General features: G+C 40.8%; 1 protein-coding gene across 8 annotated transcripts in view; it reads right to left on the bottom strand.

The window, feature by feature from the left end:
- LRRC27 (leucine rich repeat containing 27) overlaps window positions 1–25838 on the bottom strand; it is a 38586-nt gene extending 12748 nt beyond the window's left edge. For 2 of the 8 annotated variants that reach the window (XM_083505990.1, XM_083505986.1), the window contains exons 1-9: window positions 25759–25838; window positions 24342–24617; window positions 23620–23750; window positions 22021–22079; window positions 15395–15547; window positions 12407–12529; window positions 6651–6891; window positions 4010–4153; window positions 2879–2972 (exon numbers count right to left, since the gene is read on the bottom strand). In XM_083505990.1, the coding sequence (XP_083362116.1) occupies window positions 2879–2972; window positions 4010–4153; window positions 6651–6891; window positions 12407–12529; window positions 15395–15547; window positions 22021–22079; window positions 23620–23750; window positions 24342–24551 (1155 nt within the window). In that variant the 5' untranslated portion in view covers window positions 24552–24617; window positions 25759–25838. Of the gene's footprint in view, window positions 1–2878; window positions 2973–4009; window positions 4154–6650; window positions 6892–12406; window positions 12530–15394; window positions 15548–22020; window positions 22080–23619; window positions 23751–24341; window positions 24618–25555; window positions 25637–25758 lie in introns of those variants that run through there. The other 6 variants (XM_083505993.1, XM_083505989.1, XM_083505987.1 and 3 more) reach the window with 5 other exon arrangements.

Below are 25838 nucleotides of genomic sequence, written 5' to 3' on the forward strand. Positions count from 1 at the left end.
GCAAGGGATGTTCGCAGTCCTGCTGCAGATGCCGGGGATTGTGACTCTCTGAAAGATCAAGGAAAAGGGAGAGCCTGGAACATGGACTCTGATCACCGACAGCCAGGGACCTAAAGATTCTGACTTGGGAACAGCAGAAGAGCTGCTTCTGTGGGTTGACTACTTAACCTTTAGCCAGGGACGTCTTCCCTCACACAACCAGAGAGGACAATGGAGTCCATACCACACTACTGGTACGGAAGGCCAGGAACGCTGAATAATAGCAGCAGGAGCTGTTGCTGTTACAAAAGCAAGATGGTGAGGGACCAGAGACAGCACAGGGAAGATGTGCTATTGCCACATGTTGTTGTTTAGTCATTTAGTCGTGTCTGACTCTTCGTGACCCCATGGACCAGAGCACGCCAGGCACTTCTGTCTTCCACTGCCTCCCGCAGTTTGGTCAGACTCATGTTTGTAGCTTCGAGAACACTGTCCAACCATCTCGTCCTCTGTCATCCCCTTCTTCTTGTGCCCTCAATCTTTCCCAGCATCAGGGTCTTTTCCAGGGAATCTTCTCTTCTCATGAGGTGGCCAAAGTATTGGAGCCTCAGCTTCACGATCTGTCTTTCCAGTGAGCACTCAGGGCTGATTTCCTTCAGAATGGATAGGTTTGATCTTCTTGCAGTCCATGGGACTCTCAAGAGTCTCCTCCAGCACCATAATTCCCCTTCATGGATCACTGACTTGCCATGACAAAGGGGCTTGAATAACTCAGAGAAGCTATGAACTATGCCGAGCAGGGCACCCAAGATGGACAGGTCATAGTGGAGAGTTTTGACCAAACGTGATCCACCTGGAGCAGGAACTGGCAAGCCACTCCAGTATCCCTGCCAAGAAAACTCGATGGACAAAGACAACAGGCTATTGCCACATACTGCGTTCTAATACACTCTGGATCCCCTATGTCCTCTGGTGTAACATGGCTCTCCTCCCCAGCATCTTTGCCACTTCTCTCAAGCCATCCTTCCTGGGTATACTCACAGATCTTTTCCCTTTGGACCTCTCGGCGCCCTTTTGTAGGATTTTCTTTTTTTTAAAAAAAAAAACAATGTAAAAGAGCAGTAGTCAACGAGCTGCTCTAAAGGGGTTTCTTTAAAAACAATGCAGCTGTCTCTTGGGATCAGGATGACAGATTTTTCTCTCCTGGATTAATTGTAATATCCAGCCTACATTGGCTTTGACTTGGCAGAGGCAAAAACCTCAGGAGGCCTCCATCAATTTTAACAATCCTATTTTAAACGAAAGCTCTTCTGCTTCAACGCCTCCAAACAGCTTGGGCAGCCGCAGTTTTTGAAAAGCTATGTGCCGGATGTTTTGACACCTACAACACACATGCCCCCCTCCCCCCGACTGAGCCATGATGCCATCGCCTAAGTGTTTACTTAAATTTGCACCTGCTTCCTCCAAAAAGCTGAGCAGCAATCATTTTAGACAAACTCTCTACTGGGGAGAAGTTTGACGGTGGGGGTTCAATATGCAGGGGGCTGATCTGTGTAGGACCCTGCCTTGGCACCAAAGGCTGGACCGGATAATCAAGTGGCAATTCATATCCCTGGAATCCTATTATTGCAAAGGTGGTCTTGCGCTGCTCTCTGAATGCCAGCGAAGTGACTGGTCTATGTAGGAAATGCTGCAGAGGCAAGGATCTGATAATGTACTCTGTACCCTACTCACACCAAATGTTCTGCGCCTTCAGTAGTCAAAGCAAGGTTTCCTAAATAGCATGCCTGCATATAAATAATGGGATCCACATGTTTGCCGTTTCACTGAAACTCACTGATTGTGCATTTACCCCTCACAGAGCTACAATTCCCAGCACCCTTTAACATGCTATGGTTCCCAGGATTCTGTGAGGGGGAATCTATGTGCTTGAAATATATAGTGTAATGTAAGAAGCAGCCCAATTGTGTTTGGAAGTCCTCCTCCTCCTCATTCTGCTGATAAAGTTCTCTCCTGGTGGTATCACTGCTTATCAGATTAGATCGAACAGGTGCAGGTGTAGTTTAAGGACAGAAATGGCACCCTGGTGCTAATGTCAGGAACCAGCCAGAGTTTGAATTGGTTTACCGACAATCCTTGACACTTTGCCTGTGACCTAGATAGTTGCCCTCTGGTGGGACCAGAATCAACCTCATGTAATCCTGCACAGTATCTCTGACTTTGGGTAGCAAAAAACTTTTTAACATGAGGCAGGGGATGAAAAGAATTTGGTGATGAGTAGGGACACGGGTGGCCGTGGGGTTAAACCACAGAGCCTAGGACTTGCTGATTGGAAGGTCGACGGTTCAAATCCCTGCGATGGGGTGAGCTCGCGTTGCTTGGTCCCAGCTCCTGCCAACCTAGCAGTTCGAAAGCACGTCAAAGTGCAAGTAGATAAATAGGTACCGCTCTGGTGGGAAGGTAAACAGCGTTTCTGTGCACTGCTCTGGTTTGCCAGAAGTGGCTTAGTCATGCTGGCCACATGACCTGGAAGCTGTACGCTGGCTCCCTCGGCCAATAAAGCAAGATGAGCACCGCAACCCCAGAGTCGGCCACGACTGGACCTAATGGTCAGGAGTCCCCTTTCCCTTTTTAGGGCAGGACTGGATGGTTCTATTCTACACTTGCCTAAAGTAAGAGGATGTTTCAACTGTGAAACATCTATGCGTTCCCTAGCAGATAAAGAAGCTCCTTAGGATGGGATTTCAAGATGACTGATGGAGTAACAAGCAGTAAGCTGTCGGGGGTGGGGTGACAACTGCACAGAAAAATGGAGCAGCTAGACCAAGGTTAGTTAGCATGCCAGTGTCAGAGATGAGAATCAACTGCAGGTTTCTACAGTGTAGCTGCTGTTACATACCTCAGTGTCTTCTTTATCAAATGAGTACGATATGCCATTCTTCTCTTTCATCATCCTGCTTCGTCTCCTCCATTTCTGAAGCACTTCTTTATCTCTACCAAAAGAAATGAAATAAAATTCTATCAAGCTCTCTCTCTCTCTCTCTCTCTCTCTCTCTCTTTCTGCAGATGTTGAAAGCAACATGTATGTGCTACAGAGGTGCTGAAAAGTTGCACTTGGAGATATATTCAGAGAGAAAGAACCGCATTTGATTTGTATGTAGCTATAGATAACCTACTTTACATTCCATAGGTGTGATCTAGGTAGATGTTGGATCACAGCAAATTTAAAATGATCATGTCATTCAGACCAGCAGTACTCCCAAACAGACCCTCCATGCCATACTTAGGTTTAGAAAAACACACACCAAAAAACCCTCTCATTGTGTTTCTAAAAGGTGAAATGTGATGTTGGGGAAGAGTGGGGAGCTAGGAGCACCGGCTGTATCAGGTCCTCAGTCTGGCAATTCCTATCTGGAGTCTAAAACCTCCAGCAAAGGTATTTACCAGTCCTCCTACCTGAGATCATTTTAGCTGACAATTGAACTGGGAACTTTTTCAACAGGAATGGGGTCTTGTAGCATGCATGTGAAGATGGCACTGAACAGTGACAGGAGACGGCCTATGTCTTTGACAGCACCTTGCCAGTAAAAAAGCAATAAAATGGAAGCTGCACAACTGCCTGAAGAGAAACACTGGGTGGTTGTGGAGCATCTCTTTCCAGCTGCGGTTTCCCCCGTCCCTCCAAGTCTGCCCTCTCTCTGGACTATCAACCCAAGCTTGATTCAACCTGCTGGGAGAAACTTGGCTGGTGAGAGAGTGAAAATTGGTGGGTGTGGAAGAGTTTGGCACCTTCTTCCCACCTGCTGTTTCTGTTCTGGGGGAAGTCTCGCCCTTCCCCATTGCTTGTTCATTGCAAAGGAACGCAAAGCATCAAAAAGCAGGGCAAAGCTCCTACAGATTCCTGTCTACAGGCAAACAATCTGCAATGGTTGTGCATTCTGTCAAGTAGGAAACAGCCGTGTGTGTGTGTGTTCAGAACAGCATGGCAATTTCCAAATAACTCGCTAATAATTCCAATAATAATACTTGCTTTCTCCGCTGTTCGATTAAAGCTTGTTTCTCTTTCATGTCCTTTAGCGCTGCCAATCGGCACTGCTCTACCTTCTTACTCTGAATGAGCACATCGTATGATGAAACTGCAGGGAACAGGGTCTTCTTGCCTCTTGCCAAAGTCCTTCAAATTTTACATTAAAGGTCAAACAAAACAACTGTTTAACATCAATAGTTGAAAAGAAAGGGCACTATATATAGAAAATATCTATTCTATTTCCCAGACTATTTCAGCTTCATAAAAGATAGCCCCTTTAGATCAGAATGCCTGGTTCTCCAGGCAGAACCTTCAACACAATAACACAACTGAATAGTATCCTTCATATTATAGAAGTGTAAGTCTCAGCATCATACATAGCTAGGGCTGTTAATGTTTGGTTGAGATGCCAAGAAATCTTGTTTTGTTCCTTTGATTTTTCCTGAAAAAAATGCAACGTGTCCAGTTGTTGTTATGATTTTGGTCACATCTGAGTTAGCTATACATGCAGAATAGACATAAAAGCAATCAAAGTGCTTTGAGCGTGACTTTTTCTATAATTCAGGAGAGCAATAGGAATTGCCAGGCTGTGGGCCAAACTAAGCACACCATTTGGGTGTCCCCATTTGGCTCATGAGGCCTGGTGACTTGATGCCATATATAGTGTCAGATGTGGGGCAGGTAAAGATGTGGTTGGGCCAAAAAGGGGAGAGGAGGTTGCAGAGCTCTGTGTGGTGTGCTATGTACCTGGCTTTGCAACTCCAATGATCAGGTGATCGTTAAACCTTGCAGATTGCTGTGCTGTGCTATGATCACCTGATCAACAGAACTTGTGAAACTCCACCCATCTGTCAAATTTGGCCCGTGGGGGATTGAGGAGATAGTTACAGTAAACACACATAACAGCAACAAAACTAATTGCATTTAGAGACCATATGTTATTATTTTTACACTATATTAAGATACAGCTGCTCCTGCTGAATGATCAGTTGCACACTTACTGCAATTTATGCATGTATGTATGTGGTGGAAGCACATACCCCTGCTCCCTTTGCCAAATGATGCTCTGATCCTGACACAGCATTTTTTCTTTTAAAACTGCCCTATGCTTCCAAAGCGGGTTGCTGTTTGAAAAGCATGAGTGGAAGCTTGCAATTTGTATGGTACTATCCTGGTCTATTTTTGAAATTCCTGGGAACTAATTGAAACCTAAAGAAGCGCTGCAAATTTCAAAGAGAGTGTACACAGTCTGCCACCTTCTGGTTTTCTTCAGGAAAGGGGAAAAAATACAGGAACTTTGTTTGTGCCACACAACACACTGTGCTAAGAATGTTATTCATTCTCCAGTGTTCCTCTGATATAGCTTGTGGGTTAAGTGCCGTTCCTGCAGTATAATCTGTCAACCATAACTCTAGATTGTTCAACATGTACTTTTGCTGTCTCCTCTGTCAAATGTGCCACAATTTATTTCTCACCTAAGGGAAAGGTAGGCAGCTATTTAGCCCATCAAGCAATTTATAGCTCTGTGCAAGCTGAAGGGTAGCTAGCTTGTATATTGGTTCTATGTCCTCAAGATCCTACAATGTAGAATTATACTCTGAAACACAGGGTTGGCTTTTGAAGAATTATGCAAGAATGGTCTGAAACGATGGCAGCATCTACTCCTGGAACTTCTGAGCCTTATTTATTTGCATCTGAAATGTGGCATGCTTGAAGTTTGAAAATACAGAAAGCAAACAGCTAGAACAGCTGTCACAATAGCATAGGTGAAGGGAAACATTTGACAATTTTAATTACGATTCAAGGATCTCTACAATGGTTTCATGTTTAAAAATTCAACATATTCTAATTCACATCATGCGGTAGACCAGTCTTTGCCATCCTGGTGCCCCCCAGATGATTTGGATTTCATCAGCTGGGAGGGCACCTGGCGGATGAAGAAGACAAGAGTAGAAATGTAAGAAGAAAGGTGCTAAGTGATGTGCACTGTCTAGGATAATATTAACAAGGTTTCATTTCACAACTGTCAAACCTTCATTCATTCACCCAGGACATTTGTACAGCTGGCTGATTAATTAATCACATTTACCATGTGTTAAATTATAATAGTGATACTTATTTATTGGATTTCTTAGGCACCCTTCACTATAAGATTTCAGTGCAGATTACAACAGGGTGGGTTATAAAAAAAAATACAGAATTAAAATCGGTAAAAACAATTTATTGGTTATTTGTGCTAGTTTTGGATTCTAGTACAGACAGACAGACAGATAGATAGATAGATAGATATGAGTTTTATATTAGTTTTTGTACACTGCTCAGGGAATTTATAAGATGAGACAACCAGCAAATATAAATCATAATTTGATTTTTAGCCTGTTTTTCAATTCAGAAGAATCCCAAAGGTGGCTCACATAAAGTAATAAAATATAATTACCTGCGGACTCTTTCTATCCCTTCCAAAATTCTGATTCCCTCACCCACCTTATGAGGGGTTTTATGAAAGGCTCCGATTTCAGAGGTCTCTTGTGGGATATTAAATGCGTAAATGCAACTTACTATTTACATGCATTTTAATATACTAAGTATATTTTCACCATAAGAAACTTAAAAGCAGAGCAAGTTGCACAGTGCATTTTGTTACCTGCATGAAAACATGGATGATTTACGAGAGAGCTTCTCTTTAGTCTTTGGTCTTCTTAACGAAGGCATGGATTCATTGGGTACCATTTTGTTATCCAGGTACTCCTCTCTTTCATCTTGTATAAGTTCGTTTCTTAGCTTCTGAAACCGTACCATTTCCTCTTCATTAGGCCATCCATCTGACAAATCCAAACTGGATTTCGTGAAGTCTGTCAAGTTTAACTTTTCAACAGGAGGAATTTCTATTGGAATCAAAAAGAGGTGAGTGTAGTAAACTCGTTGGTGCAAGCAGTCATGAAGGGGAAATGGCAAAACAAGACCTGGTTATTTTCTCTCTTTCTCGCTCCAGAATTAAGCATAAAAAGCAATGTGATTCTACTCTTGAAAGCCTGGCTTGCTTTTCTCAGCCACTGTTCTGCTCCCTCTTACATGCAATCATCAGAAATGACACTATAGTACTGTACATGGAAATGTTTTCCATGCTGGCAGAGAGAACAGAGCTTGATGAAAAGAAAAATAATACATTTTGCAGCTCTCGTCACTCTGCCACTTGTTTTATGTTAGAGCCTGATGAATTTGTTTACCCTGCCCCCTTTCCTTCAATCCATGCTTTAGGATCCTAGTAGGGTATTCTTTTGGAAACATCTTCCTCATCTCCTAAAAAGGGAATACTATTAGTTTATTTTACAAATCTATTAGTCCCTGTTCCGATTTTCTTTGCATGGTGAGAGGATAAGGTTTCATTGATTCTCGTTTGTTATCCTGAGCTCCATTCTGGCAAGTAGTTAGGCAGGCAGCAGCAGCAGGTCTTGGGGTCTCAAATTTCAGTGGCACCCTGTGCAATGCCAAAATGTGGTGCCCCTTTGCCTCTCATACTGCATTCTACATCACAGTTGCGATATCCTCAACAGCACCCCCGAGGCTCTGGGCCCAGTGCGACTGAACCGGTCATATTCCCCTAAATCTGCCTCACCACCAGAAGTGCTGAATCCCAAAACACTGCTAGGAACCTAGAAGACATAGGCCCTACACACCTTTCCTACTTCCTCTGACCTCCCAATACCTCTGGCCTTTCGGTTCTATACAACCTCCATGTTTTCTATTTCTCTGTATCTTGAATAGGCAAATGTCATACCTGGGAAACAAAATACCTGGATGAAGAATAATGGACCTGAAATAACAGCTTGGCATTTCACCATTTTAACATATGATGAGACCAATTATAGCACGTTCTTCTTGTATCCGATACAGTCATGGCAACAAATTTGCTACAAGGGGGTGAACACTAGTTTTAGACTTTGTCCTCATACTTTCCCTGAGCATTCCAAGGTAAAGTCTGATTAGAGGACCCTTCCTATCATCTGACGCACCGTCATTGTTTTAGGTTGCAAATCTAATCTGTTTTATCCAAGAGCTGTAAAATTCAATACGACTTACTTCTGAGTAGCCATGGTTAGAACTGCACTGTTAAAGTAGGCAGATTATGTAGATTTTCTCTTAGGTTTTCCACAATGTGTGACTAGGAAAAACAGTTATGGCATGTATGTTGGGTATGGCGTGTATTTCCTACAGAGCTCTGGGAGGAAAAGTCCTTTAAGTCCTTAATGTGTGACTGCTGTATATAACTCGAGCTGGGAAATAGCATGCAGTTCAATCCTAGGCATGTTTATTTAGAAGGCAGTCCCATTATGTTCAATGGTCTCTCTCCCTATAATTATGTTTAGGTTCAGAGCCCAGGTTATGAACCATCGTTCCTGGAACGGTGCCAAACGGTACAGGAAAAGCAACAAAAACCAATGCCATACCATACCGGTTTGGGATTGAGGGATGCCTCTTGCATTCCCTTCCAAATTCAAAGAGTTTGAAATTTTGAGAGTAGTTGATGAGACTGAAACCTGCCAAGCTGGTTCCAGCTAAGCATGTTCTATTGCTAAGCAAGCTAAGGTGAAATGTTTCCATAGGGGCTAGTTGTTAGGAAGGGGGGCTTTCTTTCCCCACTTCCCCCATCTCTGTGGAAGATGATGTCATCAAGCTGTTTGGGAAGAAGTTACTATACAGGGTTAGGTTGAGAAGCTGAGAAGACACTGCTGAGTTGGGCTCTGAAGATTTGATAATATTCTTGCTGTTCCCCATAAGGTTTTATGGAAGAGCAGTGAATTTCGGATTAACTGTAAAGAATGGTTTAATGCTGTGTCTCCACTTATGCTCAGCCAGTATGTTTATAAATAGATGCAATTATTACAAAATGTTATTAAGCCTCCACTGACCTCATTCAAAAGAAGCCAAATTTGAGCACATGGTGCACACCTGAAGCCTCACTGTTCAGGGTTTGGGGATGCATATTAACATTATTTTTTGTTCTGAATAGACAACAGTTCATAAGTACAGTATATCTTGACAGATCCTTCCACTTTTAAATCACCATTCAATATTTTATCTTTGGTTTAAGACGCAAGATTCAGGAGAGGCTGAGTTTTCACACATTTACTAGAATTAATGAATTTATAGAATGTTTCTGTTCTAGCAGCAGGAAAAATGGGAGCTATTCTGGAGCTATTCAGGCCCAGCAGGAAAAATGGGAGCTATTCTGGAAGGTATAGGATGGACAGAAGTGCAACAGCTCTCACCAGGGAGAGCTTCATGGGTTGGGAAGGAGTAGAAAGTTGAAAGAAGCCCACAGATATTAGAGACCTGTAGATTCCTGCAGTCATGTGCAGGTTGCCTTGGTGCTCCTGATGTTGCTGGCTCTTTCTACAATTCCTTCCCAATTCCTGGCGAAAACTTTGTGCCTTGTTTTTGAATGCTGACCACCCATGGTTTTCCCAGCATGCAAATGGCACTAGGATGTAGCAAAGCAGCTGCCCTTTATGGCATGGATTTAGATGAGCAAGACTGTAAAGCCTGTTGTTTTATTACGATGCAAATTAAAAATGCACATGTAAATAATAAAGTTGCCATATCCTTCATTTACATGCTTAACGTGAGCAATACCAATGGAGTGTGCTTAGGGTTTAGCTGTACATGTAACACAGACTAGATTACCCTGCACAATTAATACGATGTAAATGCCAGAGAAAGTATGTATCAGGTAAAAGGGCAACACACACAAATCCCAAAGTGACTGGCATATTAAATGCTTACAGGCCTGGGAAAGTCTCCAGACACATTCAACCTGCACTTGAAATCTCCCTGCTTGTAAATGTCACCAAGCCTAGAAATATTTGTGCATGGAACAGAGAACCCCTTGAGGCTTGGTTTTTAATTTAATTGGCCTCCTGGGTAGAATACCAGATAATTTCTATTCATTTATGGCAATTTACTCACAAGCATTAATAGACTACACAGAGCTTTTTAAATATAAAAGGTTAAGAGGAGAAGAATCTGATCCAAACACGAACTTGTGGCATCAGTGCTTAAATACTTTGAGTATAGATTAGGAGAAGAGCCATGGTTCGATAACAGAGCCATAGCCATTCAGTGTAGATAATACTGAGCTAGATGGACCAATGATGTGACTCAGTACTAAGAAGCTTCCTAGGTTTTTAACCTGTGGCCCTCCAGAGGTGAACTACAGCTCCCATAATCCCTGACCATTGGCCATGATGGCTGGGTCTGATGGGAGTCCAATAGTATCTGGAGGGCCATGCCTTAAGTCTGTCCTCTATGCTGTTTCCCTGATCTTAATCCCTACAGATGCCACTTTTAGCTTTGCAATGGGGTCTGGGGTAACATGTAGCTACCACAATACAAGAACAGCACAAATCATATATGCATCAAGTAAGGCAATTAGACAAGATCTAATGCATATTTTAATATATAATTTATTTTCTAGACACATGGCCATAACAAGCACTGATAAAACATACAATATTTTTCAGAAATATTTACAGTGATTTTGAAAACAAACATTGCATGTGTACAAATAGATTTCAGTTAGGATAAATATAAATACCATCTGACTCTACATTCTTATGCTTCCATAACTGATCATGCAATCAGGTTTACATTTAAGTGCTATGAGGAATCTCATGCCTTCGGTGCATTTCAAACACAAATTACCTCATCATTGCTTTTTAATATTATTTTGATCATTAATTTGCATATACAGAGCAGTGTCTACAGTACACTCTTCTTATGACAGACACATTCATATAAATGCACTGTAAGCCTAAGAGGCAATGAAACAGTGGGGAATGATCACACAGATACAATATCTCTGCTTTCATAATACTGCTGCAATGTTGATTCCAAATCATATTTTGAGATGCTGTAACAAGGTAGTTTTCTGATACTTCCCAACCTAAACATTTATTTGGTGGGACATGGTCTCAGAATCAGGCCATTAGGGTCATTATACTTTATGCAAAATGATACTTTTTTATCTCGAACAGGCAGCAGTTTGAGCTAAGCATAAAAGGAGTGCACCATATTTTACAATAAACATTGTACACATATATAATACAGAGGAATTTCACCTCTACTTTAAATAGGCTGTTCTTACATGGTTCAGTCCAGAAAAATTCTAAGACATTATGGATAAATATATATAAAGCAATAAATAATAACATCTATTTAAACATCTATGCATATGATCCACTTCTACGGTTCAGACTATTGGCAGCAATATAAGCATTCAGTCTGTGCATCCCAGGATATTCCCGAGCACTTCTGGATTTAAATCGAATTACATCTATAAATCACAAAATTAAAGAAAAATGTATTATTTCATGTATGACCCTCAGAAGTTCAGGGGTTCAAAAAAAGTATTTATAACGTAAGGGTTAAAGAATCACTAGTTCTGATCCAGCACCAATGGCACTATATTGCTATTTCCACCTAAGGGACAGGGATGGAAATGGGTTGGGTTTGGGGTATAGGTACTTTGTTTAAAAAAAGAAAAATACAGAAGGATACATAGCATCCAAAGTGGTAGGGGGGGAAAATGCAACAAAACAGAGAAAGAAGTAGATCAACTCGTGGGGCAGTAAAAATAGAGTTGGAGGAGGATGCACCTGTTATAGAGTGCAAAATGCAAGAGCAATGCTATTACAGGCACCATCCAATTGATGCACAGTACACAAAACAATGTTATTCTAATAGAACTGTATTTTCTCAGAAGCTTAATACTGTGGTTTGACTACAAGGAAAATGCAATTTCCCAGGCATGGAGCTGCTTGACTTGGGGAGGGAAGTTGGGGTGGGGGCAGACTTTAGTGGACCATGCCCAACAAATGGGTAAAAACAATCTTGTAAAACAATGCAGTCTGGATAGGCCCTTATTTGATTACAAAGTATGGAACAATTTGTATACATATTTACAATGAATTGATTCAGGCATCACAGCCAAACCATGTTTTTGGCTCTTGAGGCCATCATTTGGAATCATATGCTTCTTCCAACTTCATCTCCTTGCACAAATTTCCTAGTTTTTGACAACTATGGATATCCATATACCAGAATGTGAATCCCAGAATTTGGTTTCCGGGCAAACTATGGCTTGCTGTCAACACATATTGCTCTATTTGGACATCATAGCAAACTATGGTTACTATGGATCAAGAGGTGCAGGAGGAAACTCAAGCACATGAAGGAGAGAAGGCAGTGCATGAGCCTGAGGCACAATCCTAATGTCCAAACCATGATTTGGCTGCAACATCTGAACTAAACAGATTACAGAAACGGAAATGAAAATATGTACGAAAGAATGAACATCAAAATGTTGTTGCCCTCTAACTTGATACGTTCTGCTAAACTCACTAAGGCAGCTCATCTGTCTCCACAAATCGTTGAAAGCTTTCCTGCGATCTGGTGGTCTGTCGCATTTTCTTTTATATTCTCTAACAATGGCCTTTGCTTCTTCTTCTAGTGGAGAAGGCAAATCTGCGAAATACAGAATTTCAAGGTACGTGTGCACTTTATAAGTGACTAAACTGGCATGGAATGACTCTTTACAAATACTCTATGAAGGATATCTTGACCTGGGAGTAGTCTGTTCTTTCGGCGACAGATAAAATACAAGTCTAGTTGTGCAAAAAGCATGCTTTTCCTTCAGGCGTAGTATGTTTGCAGCAAGAAACCACAAGCTTATACAGTATGTCCTTTTCCAGTTACAATCCAGTTATATTGGAGCAATATGATTTTTTTGGAAAAATGAAACATTGACAGTTTAAGACAAGGATTAAAAGTGTGTTGTTTAAGCAGGCACCAAGCTGATGCTCCTTTTCCAACTCTTTTAACAAATTTCTGCACTGATCTAATAAACATTCTGTTTCCCTGAAGGCCAACAGGTTATGGACACATCAAACATTACCAGTTGTTAAGGAAGATTTATGCCACTTTCACAAGAGACTTCACACCATTTTTTAATTGTGAAAAATAAGAATGCAGCATTTTAAGTTTGAATTCTAGTCCCAGGAAATGTGCTTATTTAATGTAATAGTCATGTAGATATTCATTTTCTATAAATCTGCACCACAGAAAATCTGGGGGTGGCTTCTCCTGCACTAGAAACTGGTGGTGTAGCAAGGTTCACATATAAAGATCCTGCATATATTATGGGTATGCAGAAAGGAGAAGTTTAGTGATTGGAATGCCTTTAAGTAGAGATGCGGAAATCTGCGCTTATCTAAACTGATGTTTCTATATAGCCATTGCCAGGAATCCTAATGAGTGCCTCGATCTGGAAACTGAAGCATGACTGATACAATATCTTCAAAAATGTTAAAAGGTATTACATCATGAAGATACAGGAAATTAACAAAACAATTAAAATGTCTCTCATGAAATCAGCCTTCCTCTCCAAGTCTTGACACTCAATGTTTAAACCTCCCCATGTTAAGTAATTATTTAATAAAAATGGGAAGCAGAATAGCATAATAATTCCAGACTCAAGACTTCTTTTGTTACAGGAAAATGAGTTTTTGGGTTTTCCCCATACATTAAAAAATAAAATAAAACCAGAACAGTATTATTCAAGTCAGCATCCATTATCAATCAATCTTATGAAGTGGGGTTTGATATAACATGAACACAGTGTTCATGGCCACAGTGATCCATGCGATGGTCATCTCCAGGCTTGACTACTGTAATTCGCTCTACGCGGGGCTGCCCTTGAAGCTGTCCCAGAAACTCCAGCGGGTGCAGAATGCTGCAGCGAGGCTCCTCACGGGGTCTCTGCCATGGGAGCATATTCATCCAGTGCTTTTCAAGCTGCACTGGCTCCCGGTGGAGTACAGGGTCAGATTTAAGGTGTTCTTGACCTTTAAAGCCCTTCACGGCCTAGGACCCTCGTACCTACGGGACCGCCTCTCCCGGTATGCCCCACAGAGAGCCTCAAGGTCCATAAATAGCAACACCCTAGTGGTCCCGGGCCCTAAGGAAGTTAGATTAGCTTCAACCAGAGCCAGGGCCTTTTCAACTCTGGCTCCAGCCTGGTGGAACGCTCTGCCTCATGAGACCAGGGCCCTGCAGGATCTGATTTCTTTCTGCAGGGCCTGTAAGACAGAGTTGTTCCGCCTGGCCTTTGGCTTGGAGCCAATTTGATTCCCTCCCTCTCTTTCTTTTTTCTTTTCCTTCTCCTCCTGCGAGGAGGCTACATTTTAATATTTTAATGTTTCAATATTTTAATGTTGTATTTTAATTTTGTTTTTAAGTTGTAATCATTCAACTTGTTTTTATTATTGCTTGTAAGCCGCTCTGAGCCCGGCCTTGGCTGGGGAAGGCGGGGTATAAATAAAAAATTATTATTATTATTAAACATTAGCTTTTGACTGTATGCCATAAATACAGTGAAAGATTTCTTCCTGGGCAGGTATATATTTTAAACGCTTCTGACTATGCAGTCTGAATGTGGATGTTTTAAATCCACAATGCATTGCTCTCAGTGGGATGTTTATGCAGATGAACATTTCTATCCAAATAATGGTAATTATATGCAACTAAAGTTGAACCAGATGACAATTTAGAAAGTTTGCTTTTTGAATGCTTTTTCAGGATGCCACAAATATCAGTACTAAGAATTCAGAACAACTCTATCCTCATGTCTTGCCAAATGTAAGACACCTCATCGGTTCTAAACTATGGAACTAATAGAAAGGCAGGAGATAAAATACAAGCCGAAGCTTCATATGAAATATAATCCACATGAGAACCACTTATGACCATGAATAAGTGCAGCTGAAGCCTATTTCACAGCTTGAGAAGTCAAATAAACCATGTACACTGAGGCTCTGTCAGAAGACAAATTGTCTTCAATGGCTATAGTGCCCATTCACAATAGTAGGGGGTGTTAAGACTATCTGGCACTCTTAAAACCTAAGCTGGCACAGAGAAGGCTGATGGGCCGGCACTATGACCCACAGGGGTAATTTGAGGTTTCTGTAAAACAAGAAAGACCAACAGGGCAAATGAATGAATCCTCATTCTGCTTCCAATGTACACACCACAATGAGATGTAATGAGGAAACATACATGGCCATACTATCCCAGCCTAATCAGACTCCACAAAGTTAACTAATTGAATCATTAAATTGACCCTTCCTGTTCTTGTTAGGATGACAGCAGAGTCTTTCAACATAAAAATAAACTTTTAACCTTATGCCATAAAATGCAATAATTAACTTCACATCTATGACTTCACAACCTGACCCCTGAACTATATATGTAGAAAGAACAGTTCTTATCTATTTATTTTTCTCTAGGCGGACACATCTTTTCTGTAAAAAAAGCATATTAAAGTTACTATACCTGGAGTAACAGGTTCTCTATAGTCAAGGTTCTCACCGCTCATCCTTTGAAGGAAGGATAGAATGGCTGGCAGGCCCTTCTGTATCACCTCAAGAGGAGGAAATTCTAGGGGACAATGCCTGAGATTCAAAGCTGTAAGTGAACTTATGTTACCTGCCAAATAAGAAAAAAATGGTTTAAGTTGACCACCATCAGTCATTTGGGAAAATTCAATGCAGTGGGTGGAATTCAACACTAGGTCTACCTAGAGCGGACCCACTGAAATCAATGAACATGAATAAGTTACGTCTATTAATTCCAATAGTTGAATTCCACCCACTGTCACGTAAGGTTTTTGTGACACATTTTATTCAGAGATGGTCAACATTCCTAGGGAGTTAAAGACAAACACAAACATCTTTATGGACTCGATAATGTAATGCTTCAGCAGCAGCTTCTCCTTCTACAACACTACTGTGCCAGGGGTGCAGAATCATCTTGCTGTTGAGGAACATTTTCCCCTCCCAAGTAATTTACACATTGAGGGAGAGAAGCTGAATGTTAGGGGTAGGTGGAGCCAAAAGTGACAGGACCAGGACAAGGCACTCATTCTCTCTCACACAGAACACCCTTTTCTCCCTCTGAGCTTTTCCCTTTTGCACTGTTTTCCCACTCTTTGCTACCAGTATGCTACCAGTAAGTGTATGTGGTCCATGGGCTGCAGGTTCACCACCTTGTACCAACACAGCCTCTGCTGCCCTTTCTCCTTTCTGCCCCAAAGCATTCTCCAGATCTTATTCCTGCCCTGCTCTCACTTTTCTCAGCCCCCTGTTAAGTAGCTGCCTTTTCTTTCCCCCTTCAATCTAATACATAATCAGTGGAGACTTCTTACTGATAGGTCCCACAGATTATAGTTCTATTGCTACTGTTGGGCTCAGGTCTATTTTCTGCCCAGGCTGTATCAGCTTTTCCTGTCAAACCTCTAGATCTGTCAGCATGGGCCTGAGAAGGAGATAGAAAGAGGTGGCTGACAAATGGAAATCTCAGGTGGCTGCTTTCTTGATTACCCATGAGCTAGACATTTGAAAAACTCAAGAGTGACATATAGCTTCCAAATACACAGTTTAATAGAGCTTAACAGTACTTTCAGAGAGCACAAAAAAGACAACTCATTCAACTGTTTGAAGCCAAAAACAAAAGATGACATGGGGCAATTCTTGGGCTTTTGGAAAATGCATGCCTCTTATTTCATACCAATTGCAATCAAACTACTCTGTGATTTCCCAGAAATGAGGTTAAAATGCTTGTAATGCTACCCTTACATATTCTTTTAAGATGCTTTCAGGCACTATGGAAGGATCCCAGATCAGCAGTATGTTTGTCATGAGGGCAGATGGTATGACCTAATTTTGTATTGCCTGAAAGCATGGAGTCAATTCTCATATACAAACACAAAGAACAAGTGAAATACCATGACAGTCTCAAAGACAGAATGTAGTCTCTGGTTCCTTCACAGAATTGGAAATATTGTAAATACCAACTTCTACTGAGCAAAGAGTGAAAATGTGCGATCTAAACATGTTTTTAAAAGCTTTAAGCCAAAACTGAATACAGTATAGCAAGGCTACAGCTAAAAATTTGCTTTTAATCAGAAAGGGTAGATTCCTTAGAAAACAAGAGACCCAGGCCACAATTCTGAAGTCTTCAGTTGTCTTATTGAGAAAGTATCATTTATTCAAAAATGGGACATGTTTAAGATATATTTACAAAAACATAACAGCGGTGTGACATCTATAGCTGCATTTGAGTGACCCCCATGTAAAATAATAACAAAGAAATAAGGAAAAATGGAACGATATGCTGTAAGAATGTATTAGAAAATATGAATAGATGAAGATAATAATTATAAGTACATTCGATATTAGAAATGGTAAATGCATTGGAAGTTGATGGGAAGTCTATTACACTTTAGTAAGAATGTTGAACAAAAGAGATTGTATAAGATTGAATCAATTTTTATCTGTATATTTATATAAGATTATTTACATAAGATCATTTTTTGTTTATATAAGTTTGTTTTTGTTATTTATGAAACTCAATAAAGCATTGAATTGGGGGGGGGGGAGAAAGTATGAAAACCCTCCTCCTGAAGTCCAAAAATAACTTGCTCTTTAAGCCAACAAACCGCAATGTGAGAGATTCTGCAAAGGCTGCAGAATAGCTTAAACCCTTTGCACCTTCTCTAGAGGAAATTCCAGTAGTGCATACGGGTCTTTTGAATGCACACACCTTTGCGCATTGGGATGATACCCTATTTACTTAGATTTATAGCACCACATCCTCCATACTAGGAGCAAATAAAAAGTACTGTAAAACAAATGGTAAAAAGCTTCCTGCCTTAAAGGCTCATAATCCAAAATGCCAGCATATAATTCCAAAGAAGGCCACAACTTTATTTTGACATAAGATAGGCAGAGACATCACTGGCAGCCTAATAACTAAAAGAATACTATTCTGCACAGAAGCTGATAAGGGAGATAGGGAGGTTGTGGGCAACAAGCAACATGATGCAGCCATGCTGCCCCAAAGTCATTCACTTGGGTGTGCAATTGGTATGCACTAAGCGCTTAGGTAACAAAAGGACAAAAGTAACAAAACTGGGGATAGGGCATCCACACCCAATGTAGTGTTTTGGCAGGTATGGTCCAGACCACCCCTCAACCTTCCCCCTCTCCTCAAGTGCTTCTACTGGAGGGCAGGAACTTCCCTTACCACTAGTAGAAATGTGGGATATCTTACTTATACCCAGCTTTATTTATGTATTTTACTTAAAACGTTTACAAATCACCCTTCCTTATTAAAAGCTCAAAGCTGCTAACAACCAAATAAAAATGTAGTTTTATCAATTTAAAATATCACAAAATCTTCACACACTAAAAACAATACTACACCCACAGCAGAAATTCAGCCCCTCAATCTCACCCAGCACAGAAATCGGCAGGCAGCTGGAGGAGGCATGCAACTAAATAAGCCCTCTTTCAGCCCCCAGCAAAACAGTAAACTTTTTTGTAGCTAGTATTTTGTGTGTGCTTATTTACAAGGATAGATGAATAAACATAATGCATAAAAATCTCCATAGTCAGATCATAGAAATAGATATGTTTGCACTGCTGCAGGGTAAAAACCTATAATACTTTTTGGAAAATGGAAATTCTATTCATATGAATACACTGTTTGGTAAGAAATATTTTTTACACAAAACAACTGCCTATTTTCAGGTAAACAGAGCTAACATCAGTTTGCGGAGAACAATATGAAAAGTGTCAAGATCCTGATAGCAGTCAATAACAGATTTTTCTCACTGCCTCGAAAATGATATTTTTAAAAGTCCATTCACAGCTTGAATGAACATCATTCTTTCTTTTTCAGCCTTACTTTCTGAGAGTGCAATACTTAGTATTCTGTATGAGTCTATACTTTATTCATGACTGCATTATGCAGCATATTTGCACATAAATTCTTTCCATGAAACCAGTTCTGGAAGACAAATATTGTTATAGATTGTTTGCCTTATTCTAAATTGCCAGCAATTAAAAGCCATTATGAACGCTGTAAAACAAACTTCCTCTAGAGGATGGTCCTCTAGAAATTTTAGCTGTAATAAGAATGGTAGTCTTGCTGTTCCCAGTGTGGATTTTCTGTTCCTCTTTGTCTTCTTCTTTTCCTAAGCTCTCCTCACCCACTCATATGTGAAATTTTGTGTAATGTAAAAAATCTCTGCCTGCCTGCACACACACATCTACAGCCCTCCTTTGTCATATGGTAAGGAATGCTTTCTTAAGAGGATACAAGGCTGTGATTTTATCATGACTCTCAAAATGCACAAAATCCCCAGTGTAGGAGGATGAACAATGTATAGATTTCTTTCCACGTAATATCCATGACTACTATACAGCAATAATGTAAGATATTCCTTAAAGAAATATACAGTGAAGTTTATACATAAGAAACATTATTGTATGCAGGAATGTGACATTCTTTGGATGAGGAGGGTCCATATTTGACAAATTGTAACAAGCGGAGGGAGGGGCTCAAACTTTCAAGCATCTTTTGACAGTTGACCCACCAGGGATATGTTCATTATGTTCTCACAGAGCCCAACATATAATTGGTTTTCAGGAATATGGATGCTATATAACAGATGAGGGGCTTAAGTTGCTCCAGGATGCAGCTCATGTTTAACTGGTGTGGTTCTATACCGCTAAAAAGGTGATACAGGGGGTGCCACTATACTGGACCCAGAACTAGTAGGAGGCCTCGACTGCAGAGCAATCACCCCCCCCCCCTTGTCAAGTTGGATTAAGCAAGGGCAGTGCTTTTTTCTGGGGGTATGTGGGAGTACGCATACCGCTAAACATTTTGTGAATCTAAGTTTGGCCTCATTGAGGGCCAGTATTTCAATATGAGTAGGAAAATGAGAGTACCCCTAAACATTTTTTTTAGAAAAAAACACTGATCAAGGGTGTTGTTTGTCCAGTTCCGACAGCTAAACTGGTTTCAAGTGGCACTTCACTGATACAGAACAGCTCCCCTCTACCTGCTGAATGTGTGGGTGTGCTGCTGGCATGATACCCACCACCAACAGCCAGTAGAAGGCCCTAAAACAGGGCATTCAGAATTGGGGAGGGGCTAAGCTTTCCTGCGTTCCATTGGATCCTGAGCCCCTGTCAAAGCTGTGGAGTGACATCACTGTGTTCGGATCAGGTCAAATCATTCTGTCCCTGCTTCTGCTGCTGGTGGGTTAGGAGAGTTTGGATTAAGCCCCCAATATACTTTCATAATAGAATTAAAGTTACAAAGCAAAACATGCAGACACCACTAGAAGTGCTCCCTTGTTTCAGCCAACAAATCAGGTCAGAGCTGTGATTGACAAGTATTATGGAGAAATTCAGAGACACACACAAATTGAGAAAACCCTAAAACAGCTTCAGAATCACCCAAGAAGTCCACTCTGCAGACAATTTAGAAGGTACTTCCTGGTTTGTATCGAAGCTACACTTTGGTCTTCCTTTGCATGCGTGTGACTCTAAAGACAGACAATGTAGAAGGGACTGCCTGGTTCATTGCTGAAGAGACTTACTGGCTCCTCTTGAAGCTGTTTTTCATCTTCCCTGTGAGAGAAGTAGTTGTTCAGAGAAAATAACTGAGAAATTCAGAGTGTTAGCACACCTGTGCCTGGGCAGTAGCTCGTCCATTAAAAAACAAGAAGTAGCAGCAAAGAGAAGAGTTTGTGCTCCTTCTAACACATATTTAATTTCATGCTATTTTAAAAAGAAAATTAAAATAAATTCCAAGTATGTGACTATTAGAAAAATTACCATACAAATGAAAACGCATCAGCAGTAAATCCATACTGCAAGTGGTGCTATTATGTTTGAGAAATATGAGTAACGCTGAGTGTCCCACTAAAGACCCTAGCATACATTCAGAGCAAGATCGGGCTTTGTTTCAGATGGCAGGGCAGGTGGGTTAAAAGAGATTTAAGATTTTCATCAACCAATGCTCGGATGCCCGTGCTTGGATAATTTCAAGATGAAATTGTTAAAAAGCAAGCAGTGTATTCTAACAGCTTTTGTTGTGGTTAATTGTGTATACCTCATAATGATGGTAGCAATGGTATCAGAACAGGTCAAAAAGCTGCTCATTAAAGGATTTGAGCCTTTTACTTGAATATACTCATTTAAGTGTTTTACTAGTGGCAACAGCCTATCCCCATGAATCACCCTGTATCCATCCCTTAAGTGGGAAACAAATGAATCGCCTCTCCCCACTATCTTGCTGCTACAATTAACATAACTCCTGCAACCAAGGTGCACTTTCCCATAGAAAGTAATGCAAAATGAATTAATCCATGCCAAACTTCTAAAAACAACCTCTAAAACAGCAATTTAACATGAATTTTACTATCTAACGAGACCATTGATCCATAAAATGAAAGCAATAAACAATGTACTGCAGTCACACAATCAATCAATCAATCAATCAATCAGTAGCTGAACTGGGTTCCACACAGTCACAAAAACAAAACAAAAAGAGCCACAAAAACAAAAACACAAAATTGCAAAAACAGACAGACCTCAGCGTAACACTCAAAACGGAAGTGTGGCACTCAACCGGAAGCATATCTCTCAAAACGGAGCGTGTTCGGCTTCTGAAAAAAGTTCGCAAACCGGAACACTTACTGCCGGGTTTGCAGTGTTTGGGATCCAAGTTGTTTGAGTACCAAGGCGTTTGAGAACCAAGGTACCACTGTACTAGTGCGGGTAAAAAAAGGAGCTTAGATCCAACCTCCTCCCGATGATCCCAACCAGTAAAGGAAACAATCGTTTCCCAGTCAACCTCTCAGGAACTATTACAGAATTTTGAATCAGATTAGCCTTGGTCCTAACAATCATTTACGTCAGATCTGTTGCTATTATATATTAATTAAATTGTGTACATGTCACACTGTGCCGCTACATAGGTGCCTTGTGCCGTGGTAAAATCTGTCCAAAGTTCCTTACTATTCAAGAGAGCTTTTACAATAAATGCAAATTACTAAAAATTACTAGGTTCCCTTAAGCATTTACTGGGGAGAGAGTACTTACCAAGCTCAACAGGCAATCTTTTAATAGGATTTCTTTCTAACAGCAGCGTTTTCAACTGCCTTTGCAATAAATAAGAAAACAAAATGTAAATATAAAATAAATCTAAATGAAAATGTCAAAAGTTGTCAATTCTCTAATTTATTTTATGAGCCTATCACAGAAATAAAAAGACAGGACTGCTGGATCAGGCCAGTGGCCTGTCTAGTTGAGCATCCAGTTCTTGCAGTGACCAGCCAGATGCCTATGGGAAGTCTGCAAGCTGAACATGAGCACAACAGCCCTCTGCACACCTGCAGTTCACAGCAAATGGTATTCAGAGGCATACTGAACTATTTCAAAGAAACAGAATTATACAGATGGATTCCAAAAGGGATCTTATGGTTAGTGTCAAAATATAGAAAAATGTCATGTCCTTCAGAAGTTGGGTTCATCAGATAATGGTTGCAGGTGCTGCGATGGAGCAGCATTTCTATATCAGACAATGTTTAAACTTGATTAGATGACCAGTTTCAAAATACTTTTAGCCATGTCATTTTAGGACAGATACTTCCAAATAAGCTCCCAAGCAATATATTTTTAAAAGTTTTTGGGCCTCAGTCAATTCATTTAGTGACTTTTCAGTTTATTTATAGTCAGTATAGTCCTTTATGGATGGAGGGAAGGACAACAAAAATGGGTAAGAGTATAAAAGCAAACTACAAAGTTCCATTCCATAAAGTGGCGAAGCATGCAAATGCATCAAGTTCCAAGCAAAACAAATGGGTCTACATTATCTTGTAGCTTGTTACAACAATAAATGCACTTCATTTTCCCATTTGACTTTTATTATGATTGTAAACTTATGCATACATACAATATCCCAAACTTTAATAATCCATTGTTGCAAAGTCGGTGTCTTTATAAAATTAACTATTATAACAAATAGTTATGTCACAAACAGTTAACAGATGCAGGACCAATTCCTTATTTTCTGCTAGTACATTTATATAACCAAATAACATGGTTAAGGGATCCATTGGCAATATATATCCAGTTACTGCCTCAATTTCAGTACATCTTGACACTGGGAATGTACCTTCAAAGAGGCTTGCTGTTACTTAGCGATCACAGGGTGCTTCTTTGAAATTCATTTTGAGGAAACAGTTTGGATTCAAATCGCTTCCTACATATGTCTGCAAAGGAAAATGTGTTCCATTTGGATGGGAAAATCTCTACTGCGGTGGATTTAACCTTGCAATTGTGCATTTGTAGCCACATCCATAGTTACCCCACATCTGACATCACTTATGTCAGGTGTGAGGCAGACGAATGTGGTTGCAAGCAAAATGAGACCTGTGCCGGACCAGCTAGGCCTCTGGGCCAGAGTTTCTACACCACTGTTCAAAACAAAAAAGTGACCAATTTAAGCACACTTTTTTCAAAAAAAATGACTAATGTACGGTAACATGTAGTTTGGCCTACAACCAACTGTGTTAACTCTATTTCTTATACTCAAGTGGGGAGAAATGGAATAGTACTTAATTTCATAATGGGTGTGTATTGTTCAACAGACAGAATAATTTAAAGAATGATAAACAAGTAAAAGGGCAGAAGACTTACTTGTGGCATCCAATTCCAGGGGGAAGCTCTTGAATTTTGTTGTAACGCAGATCAAGCCAAACAAGGTTTGGCACATTCTGAAAGAAATCCTCAGGAACTACGGACAGGACATTTCCTTCCAGATGCAAATGCTAAGACAAATATATATATATTATGCACACACACACACGAATATGCAACGATTGCTTAGTACAGTGGTGCCTCGCAAGACGAAAATAATCCATTCTGTGATTCTCTTCGTCTAGCGGTTTTTTCATCTTGCGAAGCAAGCCCATTGACGGATTAGCACTATTAGCGCTATTAGTGGCTTTTAGTGGCTTATCGGATCAGCTGATAAGCGGCTTAGCGGCTTAGAAAAAGGGGGGGAGGAAAAAAACCCCGCAGGAACTCGCAAGACATTTTCGTCTTGCAAAGCAAGCCCATAGGAGATTCGTTTTGCGGAGCACCTCCAAAACGGAAAACTCTTTCGACTAGCGAGTTTTCCGTCTTGCGAGGCATTCGTCTTGCGGGGCACCACTGTATATAATTCATGTATTATTAATTCCTTAGAAATACTCAAAAATATGTAAAACTTTAGAATTATTCAAGAAAGTATATTGGAATAATGGAATTATACTTTTAATTTGTACACAAGAACACTGTTAAGTTTTTATACTTTATAACTGAGCTACTCTTTACTGATTGGATATTTTAACAACTGTTTTTATGTATGAGAAACTTACTCTAAGGTTAAGTAACTTGTATATGTCATCTGTTAGATGCTGTAGATCTTTTCTACTCAGATCCAGAGAGATTGTAGAATTAGATTCAAGCTTGTCAAGAGCCTGGCAGATACGACTTGATGAACCAGAATCAGAATCATTTCTCCTTTTGTTTTCTGCATTATCACCACCAGCACCATCAGTTTCTGAGGAAGTCCACTTTTCCTCCATTTGATGAGAAACCACTTGGCCTAAACCAGACACCTACACACTCATCATCCAAAGGTAAGCAATAAGCTGAAAAATAACAGATTTTTTTTATATATATAGAAAAATTGGAAGGTACCAACAACTCCCCCCCCCCCATGTACTGTAACAGAAGTATATAATGCAGGTAAATCAACCACCTAAATACTTTATACTGTCTGTTCAGACAATCAGCTTTCCAGACCAACGGGAGTAACTTCTTTCTTTACACAACTTGGGCAGTAGCCCCATTACAGCATTGTTCTTTGTATTTCCAAAGATAACAATAAAAATAAAATAAAAAGAATCTCTCAATGGTTAACCTCCTATCTTAGAACATCAAACAGAAAGCTACATCAAACAGAAGCATTACAAATGAAAATAAAAGACAGTAAAGTCTACATTTAAATCAGCATAAGTAACAGGATGGCAAAGTATTATCTTAAGAATAAAAAAAAATAAAGTGTGCAAGAGGATGGGGAAAGGGGGACTGATGAGAGTGGAAATACTTGTAGCAGTGGGGTTCTGAACACTAACATAACCATCTCTTCCCTTTGAAGAAATCAAGGAGAGAAACTGGTTCTAATGCTCAAAGTACCCTGGCCCCCAAAGAAAACTGCCCACTGGGCTGTGCATCCCCTACATACACGTGTCAAAATGCACACACCCTCGTGCCATCATCACACGTGACAATACACCTGCGATTTCCCTGGATGGTCACGTGCAACGTGTGAAACGCCCCACGCGCTGGGGCACAGATAATAACGGGAAGGACCAACCAACAACAAAAACTAGCAGTTGCATTAAGGGTCCACATGGTGACAAAGAAGGAGCCGGGAAGTCGGCAATCCCCCCCCCCCCGCGCGCGCCCATTCCCTGTTTCTGAGACTCTTGCATCCCAGGGTCGTGGGTTCGAGCCCCGCGATGGGCAAAATATTCCTGTCTGGCAGGGGGTTTGGACTAGATGACCCTCGTCGGTCCCCTCTTACGGTTCCGATTCCAGGACCTCTTCTCTCCCGTCGTCGTTTTTAATGCGGCTGTGCGCTCAGAACCAAGGCGGCTCCTGAGTTCTGTAGAGTTAAAAAGCAGTTTTCTCCCCACAGAACCTGAAACTCGCCTTTCCCCATGTCTCTCTCCCCAAACCTTCCTCTCTTCCCGCTTTAAAGGCCCCCAGCAGCCAGCCAGCCCTCACCGACTGCTTCCCGGGGACTGTGAAGGCCGCCCAAGTGCCAGAGGCGGGGCGACCTCCCTCCTCCTCCTGCCCCTCTCGCC

This window comes from Podarcis liolepis (genome assembly GCF_965112155.1).
Source record: "Podarcis liolepis genome assembly, chromosome: 5".
Lineage (NCBI taxonomy): Eukaryota > Metazoa > Chordata > Lepidosauria > Squamata > Lacertidae > Podarcis > Podarcis liolepis.